The sequence below is a fragment of the Antennarius striatus genome, chromosome 13, assembly GCF_040054535.1.
Source record: "Antennarius striatus isolate MH-2024 chromosome 13, ASM4005453v1, whole genome shotgun sequence".
Classification (NCBI taxonomy): Eukaryota; Metazoa; Chordata; class Actinopteri; order Lophiiformes; family Antennariidae; genus Antennarius; species Antennarius striatus.
The window spans coordinates 18,947,076-18,961,933 of record NC_090788.1 but is presented as its reverse complement, the minus strand read 5'-3'; the positions used below and the strand labels follow the sequence as shown (position 1 = coordinate 18,961,933).

The window sequence follows — 14,858 nt, the reverse complement described above, 5'->3', positions numbered from 1 at the left end:
CATAGAGGCATCATCTGTAGGGGGGAGAGAATCCAATTCCTTTTGCTTTAGCCTACAAAAACAATGCCTTACTGTCAGTAGAAAGCATTTGAAACCCAGCATCATTACGCGGTTTCATCGGCTCAAATCTGCTGCTTATCTGTTGAAAATTACTGGGGGGGAAAAAGCAGCGGATCCCGATGGCATGGACACTTATGCAAGGTCTGCCGCGCTGCCGTGCCACTGGAGCCTACTCGCTGTCTCTTCATTCAACCCAGCTCCATCGCCATCGTCCCGCAGCCGAGAGAGCCCTGCCGCAACGCGACCAGCGACCACCGAGCCAAAGCAGGCGGCATGAGGCTTGATTCAGTACATTTATCCATGCTGGTCATCGGGGTCTCATTCGCCTGCTACTCCCCGAATCTGAATTCCCTGCAGGACCAGGTTTACAAATCCTCCGTGGTGATAGAGGGCAAGGTGCAGTCTACGCCTGCGAATGTCTCTGCGGAGCCTTACAGTGTGAATGTCAAAGTGTTGGATGTTTGGCCCCGGAACAGCGGCGATCTGGAGCCCGAACAGCTCGTCACCGTGGGGAAATTTGGATCCGAGGCTCCTTGCACTCAAGTAGAGAAGAACCACAAGTACATTTTTTTCATGGACCCCACTGACGAGCCCTTGGTTTTCAAGGCATCCTATGCGCCTCTGGACACGAGTGGAAAGAACCTAAAAAAGGATGTTGGGAAGATCTTGTGTGAGGACTGCGGTAAGTTCATGTATTGTGGGGATTACCGGTGAGGACCAACCCGGAAGAAAAAAATGGTCTGCTGGTTGGGGGCTTTTTTGGTAACAACCACTCTGGTGGGGTTGTGGTTATTGTGGAGTCAGTGGTTACCAAATACGCGCCTAAGGGGCGTCTATGCAGCAATTTTCGACAACTCTCGCAGGCTCCCATAGCCCACATGATCAATCAAACTCTCTTTCTCTCTCCTCTCTGGTTTCTCCTGAACTGCATCAGACATGCGCCTCGCACTGTTGCTTATGAGTAATTGCAATTTGTGTGTATTGAACTATCTGCGTCCTGCAAACCCGCATTATAACTCCAGCGCGTCCATGCGCCTCCAGAACGCGTCCCTTTATTTCCAAGCTTTTCCTTTTTTATGTTGTTGTTGTTTTTTTAAAGGCATGTCTCTTGGAACACACAGTGCATGCATGACATGACATCCCTTTTCAATTTCAGGACCAGGGACAGCGGCCCGTTTCGCGTGTGGAAAAATCAGGCTACCCTACAGTATAAGCAAGTTGGTTCCTAGGCTATATTTAGGTTCACGCCAGGCTTTAATACTTTAATGCCTCAGACGTTGGAATAGTCAGTCCTGGTCAAAGTCTTGTCTGCACGCATGCATCTTCAGGGCAGTGGGTGAATGAAAACATCAGATGATAACTTTTCCATCCCACACGATAGGGTTTTCTCACCTTTTTAAAATTACGCACAAAGTGCTCCAGTGAACTGATGCGTCTTTTCTTATTGTAGTTTTATGTTTGTGTTGTACATTATATAAATTATAGAATCTCCACCCCTCTTCTCCCTCTCTCTTTGTGTGTTTCCCCTTTCCTGGGTCTCCCTAAATTTATTTAAATTAGGTGAATATATCGTGCAACATGTCTGATGTTGTTCTGTTGTAAAATAGAGACTTCTAACTCAGTATAAACAACAATATCTAATTTATTTAGTAACTACAGATAAACAAACAGAAAAATAAACATCACCTTTTCCCCTGAGCTTAATACAGCAGGGACTGCATCTTTCTCTCATTTACACAATATCAGTATCTGTAGATCAGTCTATATTCCAGGCCGTTATGCGTAAACTTGAAAGCAGTGATTTGTCTGTGATCTAACACTGATTCCAGGCCCACATAGCAACATCCCAAACTTGCCTTGAATCCCTCGAGTTCCAAAGCTCCCAAGTGTGTGAGCCAGGGAAATGAAGTACACGCTGTACAGCACTCAAAGTGATTGAGTTGTTGTCTTCTGGTCCCCTGGGGCCTCCTTAATAACAATGCTACCTGGTGCTTTCCACCTGTAACCGTTTCCACAGGACTCAGTCAGCGGCTCCTGTGGATTTCCTGCCCCAAAAAATACAAATAACAACCACACAGATACAGATTAGAACCAATACATACATACGCAGCGTTATGTTGAGATCTAATTTGTCCCTCATATTGATTTTCAGTGTCTCAAGCAGGTCAAGTATTTCAGTGGAACAACAGTGTAGTCTATGAAATTATCAGAGCAACAAGAGAACAGACTGCTGACATAAAAGGCAGGTCTCTATTAGCACATGTTAGAAAGTGTTTCAGTACTTTTATTGATTTTACTACATATTTGACAGTGTTTCCCAGAATGCAATGCAGTAAACATTTGAAATGACATTATATGGTTTATTTATTATTCCTGCTTGCCTAATCTTCTGGGATTTATGTCACCAGGCTTGTGTACTAATCCAGGGACACATCTCGACATATATATTTGTTTTCAGTGAATGCAACCAGTTTAGCTTTGCAGTCCTATTAATGACAGAATTAGCCCATCATGATTATTTTACGTTATTAAATATCTGTCCAGCTTGTGCTATATGCTACATGCAGATTTTTTAAATGTCATTTGAGGACACATGAGGTGACAGGTAATTTTTTGCAAGCTTTATCAGAGTGGATGTGACTTTTACAGAACCAGAGTTCGATGTTGCTCCATTTAGAGCTGTGAATTCAAATGTGTCACAATTTAGCCCTTACTATTAAACACAAGCTTTCATGGCTTTAAATCAAGTTTGTATATTGAAAGAAATCTGTTGTAATAGGCCCCTGGCTTTTTTTTTTTCTGTCCACAGACCCCATGGAGAAGTTGATAATTGCATTTTGTGTTTGCATGTGTGTGGGTGTTTGCAGACTGATGGGAACATTTTAGAAGCAGAAGACAGTATGAGACAGTGAATTTCACAAAAAATAAAGGTCATCTACTGTAGGTTGAGGACTAATGCCTCGTCTTAAAACCACCTCCATATTTTTGGTTAACAAACATTAGTATTTGCATTTATCGCTGATTAATCCAGTTTGTTTACCCAAAGTTAATTGACGTCAGGCTGAAGCTCATCTGGGTCCATGAAACCCATAATATGCAAGTTGCAGCTGCTGCACAGAAGTGGTAGACGGGCAGGGTTTAACCCCGAGCTACGAATCTTTCTGTGAACTGACAGAATTCTGTGGAGGAGCTAGACATTGAGCATGAATGACAGTTACTGATGGCTCCTGGGTTTGTCTGGCAGCAGTATGAATCAACATGTATCTACAGGTCAACCATATCCTAATAGCACATTCAAGGGCAGTTTAGCAAACACTTGATGGTGCTAAAGATAGTCGTTCACTGTGTTTCTCCTCACAGATTGTCACGTAAAGAATTTTGTTTAGATAAGAAAGATGGAGGAGTTTTAGCTGTCAACACTGCAGTGTTTCTGGCCCAGGGCAGAAGTACAGACTGATGGGATTTACCAGCCGGTAGCACTGAATTACCTTCTATATCCATAAGGTAATTTATAGATATTCTCTTTATTCTTTGCTTGTCTGCCCTTTGGGTCGACGAGTGTTGGAGTTCTGTTGTTGGAGGCCACCTTTGGTGGTAGAGTGGAGGTTTGCTGTGGTCCTCATCGGTACCTGTTTCACAGTGAACAGCTGTAACGAAGAAGATGAGGGACTAAGTCGTGCGCCAGGATCCTGTCAGCACTGGGCTTTAAACACTCCATAAAGATATAAAATCACAGGAATCGCAGGTCATATCGGTGGATGTTACAGCCCTGTGTTACGCCACAACATGTACACACCTGTGGTAAAAGAAAACCTTGCTGAGAACAAAATTATCCACAATTATTGCACAACAGAAGTAATGTGATGATATTAAAGAATATTCATCGTGAAATTAAAATCTTTCTGAGCGGGGACATGATTGTCACAGGTTTGTGATGTAGAACAAATGTTCATTTCAATAGTTTGAATGAATGAATGAATGAATACTTTAATAATGTCAAAGGGAAATTATTCTAGTGTCTATTCTGTTTGTTTAGTGTCTCTTGACAGCAGAGTGACGCTCTTGTGAATCATACATGTTTGTTGAGGTTAGATGACTTATACATGAGCAACAAATAATATTCCTGGTTTGTTTCAGGTTTGCCCACCGTACTGATGGATCCCAGCACTTTAAAGCCTGATAGAATCTGTATTAATAAAGGCTTCATTCTCATTGTGCAGTGAGATAAAATCTGGATCTCTTTTGACGGAATCTGTGAAGCTGCAGTTTATTGCTGTCGGATGTGTGTGTGTGTGTGTGTGTGTGTGTGTGTGTTTTGTTTTTTTGTACTTCTTTATATATGAACACTTTGCACGCTGGTTGTTGAACAGTTAATACAGGGCTTAAGTAATCAGGATGAAGACATGGTGTGTATTGTTAAGAGGATCTAGTCTACTGTAGTTAAGCTGTCATTCACAATACCAAACTGTGAGCCACATCAAACCAACAGAAAAACATTTCTAAGCTAAACATAGCATTGATAACTCTGAGGAGCTCTCTAGCGAAAATTCTTTACAATAAATATTTTGACAGAAAGACTTTTTTTTTTCATCGGTAATAAGTGGAATTCATGTACCTTAAGAAGAACAAGAACTTTTTTGAATGGAAGTTTGATGACTGATTTCATCGGATTTTTTTTTTTTTTTGAATGTGATTTAGCAAATGCTAATATTGTTTTGGATTATAAACAGTGTTGCTAATGAGACAAATCAACATTGCGTTTTAAATGACCTTACAGCCATCTTTCGTAAAGAGCTCCAGTCTAGCAGTATGTGTTCAGACGAAGCAAACAGTGCATTTGCTAACGCAAAAGAAAATATCAACATAAAATTTCTACATTTGTACATGTAGAAGGTGTTAGATTTACAAATTTAAGAAAAAAAAAAGAAATGTGTAGAAAACTTACCTGTGAACAGCAGTGCATCCTGGGAAAGCAAAAGGAAAGTTTAGTAAAGTAAAGTAAAAATAAAAATGAGGTGCTACAATCTGCTCATTTTTTTGGCGCAGATATCCAGAGCTGCTTTAATGAGGAAAAGGATAAGGAGACGTCCTCTGAGTAACAGAAGGCACCATTTTTATTATTCCCCTGCAGAGGGGTCATATAGGGTTCCTCTTGATAGGAGAGTAATTGATCCACATGTCAAACTGTTCGGAAATTACATACCATAATCCCTGTTAAAGCATATTTATAAGTAATTTTAGTGCATTTATTGTGTGTTTGTTAATTCAATTATTATTTGTAGTAACAGTTTGTGGAGCAGTAGGGGCAGCAGTGACTCAGGAGGTGGAGCAGTCATCCACGTCTCAGAGGGTTGCTGGTTCGATCGATCGCCTACGCGCTCCATCGATGAGTGAGTGCCCCTGTGAATGTTTCCTGCTGAGCAGGTGGCACCTTGCCTTGTGTGTGTGTGAATGGGTGAATGGTGGCTGATATTAAATTATTATATTATTATCATTAAATTCAGGACACATGAGTTAGCAATCTGTAAATACACTGTGATTTACAGACAGAGTTTTCACCCTGTATAGTAAGAAACTAGAAAAAAAAATACTCCAATGGTAAATTTTATTTACAGAAAATATTTGACAGTGTGTAAAGTTGTCACTTGTGTTCCCATGTGTTTCACTGGAGTACTAACCTACCCATCGCAGCTGGTTAACATTCAGTTATCCTATGACTGTTTAGTTCTACTGTCCCTGCAGTCAGAGTCCCTCTAACCACCCTGCTCTGACAAATATTTTCCACAGTTCCAATAGTTTGCTCAACACACCGTTTGATTTCATACACACCACGGCAGTTCTTTGGATGATTATAAATTTCCATGCTGTAATACAGAATTAGGTCTGGGATCATGGAGTGCAAATGCGCTTATTCTAAGTTCAGCTGGATAACAACTATGGAAACAAGTATGCAATGCAAAGAAGTTGAAGACTAATTTAACCTTACATTAATAACGCTCTACACACAACTCCAAACTCCTTTTAGCGAGTGTATTAAAAGAATTGGAATCTTTTTTTTTTTTTCCATTGTAAAAACTGGGTGGATTGAGATAACAGCTGCTAAAGGGTCATTTAGCAGACGTGGCAGTTTTCTCACTAACTTCAAATCTGCTTCAGAAAAATCTGCACAGCTGAAATAAAAAGGTCTTCATCTTTTTTTCTTTTTTTGACATTTTGCATGATAATAATTAATATTATAGTTATTTATCTATGACAGATTACAAGTTTATGTTGGATTTGTAAGGTTATTTTGCAGGTAAGGTAATTAGCTAAACATATACAATATATATGTAGATGTAGAGTGATGTAGTAGAAGCAGCCTCCTTTGCTTTTATTACCACAGTTCTATTCATCTCATTAAATCAAGTCATGCCATCATTTTCTAGGTACGATTACACCATTTGTATTTTGTAACACTTACCTCATTTCTGAAACCATTGGCATCTTGTGCAGCACTGGAGAAACAGCAGCGCTGAGATCAGCCATCAGGCAGAGGTGCAGGATTAGGTCGCCTGCTGGATGGGTAAACACAGATTAATGTGACATTTAGTGCATAATGTCACAAACAATAATCTCTGTTAATCTCAGTTCAGACAATGAAACAAAAGCTGCTTCTATAAGATCAAACTGGTTTAGATCAATTTGTCCATTTCCACAGAGGATACTGGAATATGCCTTATAGGTTTGTTTTACATTTGTATTTACAATTTGTTATGCATAGTGATGTATGGAATTGACATTTTATGCTTGTGTCTTTCTAAAGCAACATGCGTTAGATTTAAATCCAGAGTAGGCCTCATGTTAAAGTGATTTAAAAGCAGATACCAGACAAAGGGCTCCTTGATAGGATTATAAAGGCACTTGTAAGAAGACATACAGTAGGTCAACATCTTCTTATGGATTATTATTATTATATTAGCATAGAGATCTAATGTGCTTGTAAAATTATTAGTGTTGGCTAGTTTCATTATTGGATAGCTGTTTTAATTTGTGATATCTGTGATTGGCTAAACTATCCAATCAGATGTGAGAAGTTGGAACTTTTGCCAAATAATATTCAGTGATATATAAAGTTGTTTTTAGATTATATAGACTATCTAACTGTAATAAGCTATCTTTAATTACATTAAGGTTGTATTTATAAGGTTCCACATCAGACTAACTGTAGGGACTGCTGGTATTTCCTGACACCAAGTTGTTGTTAAGGTATGACAACAACATAAGTTAACTTCTACTGACGTGTAATCAGAAAAGATTAAATATTAATTACAGTAAATATCCCGCTAACAAGAACAGCAGTCACTAAAAGATTCTTTCTTATCACAGTTTCCACTCTAGGACTGCCTTTTTCAAACCACTGAAGAAAATTGCCTTCACCACAATGAGGCAGTATATGATCAGAATCAGGAAGCAGGAGAAATGCCGAAAAGTTGAAAGGGATGAGTCCACTGGGAATCGAAGCAGTTGCTAGCCTCCCTGCCCCCTGTGTCTGGAGCTGTGTCAAAAACATTCAGTAGCCCACAATCACTGCACAGTGTGGGAGGCATGCACAAGATAACAACTGCATGTCTCACTGGGTTTTACTTCCCCCACAAGAGGCCATCTTTCTGGTCTCAGGACGTGTACAGTCACCTATGAATGGATGTGTTCTTTTTGATTAAAGTGACTAATAGGAGTCCCTCAGGGAGATGCACTAATGTGTAATTAAGGTTGTTTTAAAAGAACTGAGAACAGATGACATACATTAATTTAACAGTACTTTGGTAAAGTAAATGCAGATTTACAAAAAAAGAAAATCAAAATTAGCTTTTGGCAACATGAGACTCATGCAAACATTAAAGAAAGATATCACATAAATATGCACAGAAAAACACATGTATCACACAGATGCAGGCCTGTTTTATAATATGGTTTCTTAAATCCCACCTGATATCGCTCCTTAATGTGTTTATATCAGTTTGAGTTTACCCTGCCTTTTGAATCATTCAGTTATTTGCAGCTATCTTGGGCTGCAATACTCTTCCTTCTCCAGGCTGCATTCAGTGCATGTAATTAAATATTTAAAACTTTTTTTTTTAATGCACAGCATGAAAGGTTGCCTACAAAATTAACCCTTTAATGACACAAACAGCATCAGCATTGAATAATAACTTTGGGTTCAGAGTGAAAAAAGAGTAGAAAGAAAGTTTTTATTTATATTTGAGACACCTTATGTAGACACCTTGTATTTCTCAGTGTATCCCCAATAATAATAATAATAACAACAATAATAATGGTAATAATAATAATAATACTTTATTATTATTATTATTTTTTAAAAATTCAAATGAAAAAACTAAATTATTAACAGTTTGGTCCTCAGGTTAGGTCTAGCTCTGACTAATATTAGGTTTGTGACTGACGTGTAATATCTTTTCTGCCCTTTTCTTGTGCCTGCTTTTTTACTGACACAGGGATGGATTCACTTTTGATGGATAGTTATTATGAACAGTATAATTACATGTAACACCAGGCTTGTTGTCAGTGTGTCAGGATTAGAAGTTACGGTTGAGATCACCATTGCTTTGGCATGTTGCAGAAGTAACCTGCTATTGTGTGATGCAAAGATGAAGCTGGCAGGCACAAATTTCCATGTTCCTTTGCTTACTGTGTCTGTAGATGTTTCCACTTGTGGGCACCGCACCAAAGAAAACACATTCCATAATATTCCTTGGACTGATTAACTGGTCTTCATTCGCAATAGCGTCAAACGTTTATGTAAACATCTTAAAGTCACAAAAAAATAAAAGGTGTCTTGTTGACAGCACCACAGGATATAATGACTCAATACTTGAACAATGCTGTCACAGTTTCTAATTTTTCTTTGTACATTGCGTAATATCCCAAAGGAAAGAATTGACTTAATTTTAATGTTCATTATTTGTCTTTTAATGATTGTGGAAAAAAAAGAAAGAAACCAGTTCTGTCTTAAGAATGAATGAGAAATATTTCACAAACTTAAATTGTGAAATGCCAACAAGGGCTACTCAATTTGCTTTGGGAAGTGATTTATTTCTCCAATTTTCTGCTTGAAATGTGCTCATCAGGTCTACAATTGTAGCTCTGGCTTCTTCTTCATCCCAGGTCTTCTTCACCAGGATGTCAGGTAGACGTAGTGGAAGGGCCACGTTGTAGAAGAACAGAGGAAGAGATAAACTTTCACAGCTGACTTCCACTCTGGCCTTCATTAATATCAGCCCCAGACCCATCATGCTCTGCTTTTGTCTGTAAATGTAAGGCTGCAATGTTGGATCATGAATTGATCACAAACATTTTTAAGTCATATTACAATGATAAAATTTATTCCAATGCAGAAAACAATGTTGTAATTTTCAGTTTAAAAAAACCCCAATGCTTACCCATGCATTCTCTAAATTGCAACTTTACAATTTTTTGACAGACATGAATTCAAAACTGGTCTTGTTTGTATTAAGTTAACTGAGTTGGAAGTTTCAAAAGCAATGCAATATAAATAAGCACATTTCCCCCTCAGGTCTATGTAGATGCTTGCCAGTGCTTGGGCGTGTCATTGTTTGGCTAATTGTCTGAATATCTGTAAAGTGCATTTGCTATAATTCTGTGTCGGCAAGCATATGCATGCTTTCCTGCGTCACTTCTGAGATGGCTAGTTTGAGAAGCTTCTCTGCGTTTGCGCAGTGAATCCCAGCATGCCTAGTGCCATGTAGCCTGGGAAAAAAAAATAAAAAAAATTCATACATGGAAGTACTTGTTCACAAGTATAATGTATGTCCAGAGAAAGCTGACAGCGTCCATGACAGCAACTTCAACAAAATGATACGGAACAAAAGGACCATGGGAAGGGCAACTATGTTTGTGTGCAGCGTGTTGAAGTGTTGAAAAGAGGGGCTGCCGGCACTCCCGCTGGGCGCCTCCCGGTGTGTTTAAGGGACGTGTCCGGCCATGTTCACCCCACACACACACTACATATCCTGAGAGAGGGTTTGTTTCCTTAGGTATGTTGTAGGTGTGGATTGATGTGTGTCTTAACATGAAAAGACTTTAAAACAGAATGGAATGGCTTGTTAGCAGGGGTTTGGATGTGGACCAAGAGAAAATCCTGTCTCCCTGACAGTGTTGAGGGGTCTTTGGCTTTGAACCCCGATGGTCATTTTGAGCGGGAAAGGAGAAAACACACATTAATAGCAAAGAGGAGACAAATTGCCCAATTCTGTGGTCTGTGATTGAGTGTTACCATCTTGAATGAAACACCGAGGAGGAGCCGATGAGAGATCACGACAGTGCTGACTCACAGAAGAACAACTTGTAAACAACTCACAACACACACACACACTTACGCACACACACATACACACACACCCCTGACTATTTACAGTATTTATGAAAATATATTTCGATTTTTGTATCACCCAACTGAAGTATGATAAGATCCTTGGCATACACACGTGAGAACTCTTGCGTGCTGTTGATATTTCCAAAAACTATGATGGCATCACTTGTGAATCCAGAGTGAATGAGTGCAGGAAGATCACAACAGATAACGAATTCCCCACAGGGATGTCATCCATATTCATGAGGTTTATGCTTCTACTTAGGGAAAAAAAAAACACCCCACCTGAATGGTTACATTTGCATGCAAAAAGAAAAAGGGATTTACAACAAAAGGATGCTGCTTATAACTATTGAATGTGAAGTTGTGATAATTAAAGATAAGTGCGTGTGTGTCTATCTGATCGCTGTTGCACGCATACGTGTGTTGTTTTTCCTTTCTTAGTGGGCTGTTACTATATCCTTTACCCTTGTTTTATTCTGACCTTCCACCAGTGCTCATGCTCATTATTGTGTTTCTGTAATCTGGAGGGGACAGGACTGGGTGCAGAAGTGTATTTATCTTCCTGCACAAATAGGACCTCTTTCCGTCTGGTCTCTGCTCAGCTTGTTGTTGAAAGATAGTGTGCAGCGTAAAGACAGCTTCAGAGAGTGTATTTGTGTGTGTGTGTGTGTGTGTGTGTGTGTGTTTTGCATGTGTGTGCATACGTGTGTGTGTGTGCACGGGTGAACTAAGATGTGTCCCAGCTGGCCCCACAGACCAGCGCACTCACCATCACCTCACTGCAGCAAATACAGACAAAAGAAAGGAATATATCTCCTTTGTGATACCGATACCCCTTAACTCTGGGGGTGTTTTACCCTAAATGAGAAAGCAGCATTCCTCATGGAGGTAAAAGCCAGTAAGATCACTGTTACAGAGAGTCCCTACGGTACGAGGCCTGTAGTCCCATTTCCGCTTTTTTTTCTCCATCACATCTGTTAGGATGTGTACTTTTGCTACGCATTGTCTAGGCATGTTTCTTTTCACTCCCTTGTTGTCTCCATGACATTAAGCTTGCAAGCAGGCAGTTATCACACTGCAAATGGCCACGGGCCAGGAAAGCACTGTCGGCAAGCCAGCATTTACAAAACAACACAAGATGTAACATAAGAAGTAATGCAAAAAAAAAAAAAGGATGGCTTCTCTTTTACAATATTGATCAACTGTCTGAAACTGGATTTTGCAATGCGGACAACAAGTTGATTCTTACCTGTCCTCCCTGTGTTTGCATTCTTTTAACGCCACAAACACGCGCTAGTATTACATTATTACTACATGGCTATTTGAGCAACAATTAATACTGGCTAAAACACAATTATTAGATTTTAAGGATGAAGCTCTGGTTGTTGCTCCTCCATCGATAAGCTGCTCATTCTCTGGTGGAGGCTTGCGTACTAGAGCTTCATCCAGCTTTGACCTCCTTCTTAGCGCTGGCATCGTCACTCAACCGGGGGGGGGGGGGCTTTTGACAGATAAACTGCCTGGGTGGATGGGTGGAGAGACTTTTTTTTTTTTTTTTTTGGTGGGTCTGGCATTTCTGTTTCTGGCATAGCTCAGTGTGAGGCCTTTCTTATTCCATCTCCTGCTCCACTTATCAAGCATCACCCAAATAGACCACCTTTATGTCGCCAAAAAGCATGACCTAAGCGCACTCATGTGTAGTGACTTGTTTTCCAAGAAAAGCTGACATTTCATGAAAAACAAACAAAAAAAAAGAGATAAGGCAGACTCTTGATAAGCTCCAACTTCAACAGAAAATGCAAATGATTTGACCAAAGACGCTGGTTTGACTCTGGGTGAAGTTCCTCACAGTGTCCTCATTGTGACATGTTTGTGCTGCTCTAAGAGCACATTCTGGAGATAAAGGACAAGTGCAAAGCACAAGAGGAATTTGATTTGATGCAAGAATGCGTAGCCGAGAACGGATGCACGCATGTTTTTGAGTGGGGATGGGGGGTGGTGGTGGTGGTGGTGGGGTGCTGATAAGACCACAACCTCTCTGTGTTTTCTCTTCTCTGAATTAACATTTCTGCAGGGTAACGTCACTTTTCAACCCATTATCAAATTTTGAGAGATAGATATTCAGGATGTCTCATTTGTCACAGATTTAAAAAAAAAAATTTTAATCACTCATCAAAACATGTATTTGTGGTTGTATTCATGACTTTTAAAGAAATATAAAGTTTGGCCAGTCATCTTTACTCTTTCCTCAGGATGTTAGATTGTGACAGAGATGACACCGTGTCCAAGTTTGCATGGGTAAAAATGATAACATTTACGGCCACGCTTGGACTGAGTTTACTCATTGGGTTTTACAGTGAAAAACATGTGCGTAATGGAAAACTACACCCACAAGCCTGGTGTTATGCTGTGATTCAGATGGGATGTCTTAAAAACACCGTAAATCGTTCGTAAATGAACTATGCTTTTATACAAGGGAATAGTTTGTATTAGGTACACTGTGAGTGGAAAACAGCCCCGTTTTATCACATCAATGACCCACGCACTTCATCTATTTACATGTGGATGCACCTGTGTGTTTGTATGCGTATGCGTATGTACGTGTTTGAGGGGGTTATGTTTGTATTTGAGTGTGAGAGTGTATACTTTGTCGGCCTGAGGACACTTAGACCAAGTGTGTGTTGTTCTCTCTGGTGAGAGCACACATATGTGTTTGCATGAAGACCTGGCCCTATGTGGGTGTGTGTTTGATAAACTGTGAGAGCATGTGGGAGAATGTTTGTCTATTCATCTGGGTGAGAGCAGGAGAGAAAGAACAGAATGAGGAGGTGGAAGAGATCTGCTTCCAACCTCTATCTTCAAGTCAATCTGCTCACAGTCACACAAACCTTCTTTATCTCTCCCTTCAGACAGAAAGGGGAGGCAGGCGAGCAGAGCGACAGACACAGACGCTCAGATTCAGTGGAATAAATGTTTAAATAGACGAAAATGGAGGAGAAAACAAAGAAAGACATTCATTCAGATCGCTTAGAGCGGATTTTTGTTTGAGGATAATCAATGTCGAGCTCAGACAGCATCTGTCAGTAAAAATATTTGTGTCCGTTTCACTCCTACGTGGTATCATGGTGTAATTTAGAGGCTCTTGTGTAGTTGATGATGGATGTAAGTGCATCAGCTTTGATAAAAGTTTTTTTTTTCTTTTTTCTCACTGACATGTGGAAAATAATTTTAGTGTTCGGGGCTGTGGAAGCTGAGCCAATTCATTTTTAAACATTGAATAGTAACTGTGTGTCTCACACACTTTTGCACACATTTTTACCACATAATGGACAAAAAAAAAAGATTTCTAGGCATGATGGTAACAGGATTATATTATGACATGGATGATCCTTACTTTCTGTTTGCTTGTCTGTCTGTTTGTCTGCAGAAAAAGCAGCCAAAAAAGAGAAATAAATCAAACTCAACTTAATTGCAGGTCTGACGCAAATTTATGACTGTCATTTAAAGGACATCTATGGCAGCCCTCCAGATAAGGAAGCTGATCAGTAAAAGTTAGCAGGACTTTCTTTCTCTCTCTCTCTCTTTCTCACTCTCTCTGTCTGAGTTTTATAGATTGAAAAAAAAAAAAAAAACTAAGGAAAAAAGTAAAAGACATGATTGTAGAAAAGATGATTGTGGAGAATGGATAATTGTTTTTTTTTTCTTAATTTTGTCTGTTTTTGTTGTTTTTTTTAAATTTTGATAAACGTTAGATGTTTTTATTTGTTCAGAAAACGCATAGTATAATTGAAAATCCTCTTTACGTGAATTTGTTTTGGATTTTGTGTCAACGTGATTATTTTGCAATTTGACTTTTATGAATAAGCGTGATGTTAAAAATCAAATCAAATCTCTCTCACTGTCTCTCTCTCTCTGTGTATGTGTTGTGTGTGTGTGTGTGTGTGTGTGTGTGTGTGTGTGTGTGTGTCTACTGTGATGCTGGTCCCTTATTGCAGCATCATGCCCCATTGGCTGATGGGTTGCTATGCTCATCTCTTGTTCCTCACAGCCACAATCAAACCTGTCACAACGTGACTCAGCACAGCAATAAGTGGGAAAGATGCCCCCCCCCCCATCAGATCAATCAGTTATCAGGCCCCATCAGTCAGACTGTATGCTGCACATCTGTAACACACACACACACACATACACACACACTGAGGGAGAGGGACACTGGTGGTGCGATGAAAGCTGGGTAGTGACAGATGGAGGCTAGAACGGAGCTGGAGAACCGAACAAACTGAGAGGCTAAAGAGCTGAAATCTCATTTTGTCGGTGGCCTTGAGAGCAGAGCATGCTCAGTGCTGCTGTTTGTCATCTCTCCCTCCGTGAGACGCTACTGCAGTGCTTCCCAGCAGGCTTGGCACAG

The 14,858-nt window shown here is 39.9% G+C and overlaps 1 protein-coding gene and 1 long non-coding RNA gene across 5 annotated transcripts in view; one reads left to right on the top strand and one right to left on the bottom strand.

Moving 5' to 3' along the window:
- Positions 1 to 197: 197 nt before the first annotated feature.
- The window catches only part of nrg2a (neuregulin 2a), a 64,741-nt gene continuing 50,080 nt past the window's right edge, over positions 198 to 14,858 (top strand). For all 3 annotated transcript variants that reach the window (XM_068332202.1, XM_068332200.1, XM_068332201.1), the window contains exon 1: positions 198 to 742. In XM_068332202.1, coding sequence (XP_068188303.1) covers positions 334 to 742 — 409 coding nt within the window. In that variant the 5' untranslated portion in view covers positions 198 to 333. The remainder of the gene's footprint in view (positions 743 to 14,858) is intronic.
- LOC137606773 (uncharacterized) lies at positions 1,732 to 11,849 on the bottom strand. Of its 2 annotated transcripts, none has more exons than XR_011037919.1 (5): positions 11,700 to 11,849; positions 6,521 to 6,614; positions 5,006 to 5,024; positions 3,549 to 3,856; positions 1,732 to 2,105 (listed from the first exon to the last, which is right to left on the bottom strand). It is a non-coding gene; the product is annotated as an uncharacterized lncRNA (long non-coding RNA). The 2 variants fall into 2 exon arrangements; XR_011037918.1 differs by having other exon boundaries at positions 3,549 to 3,707.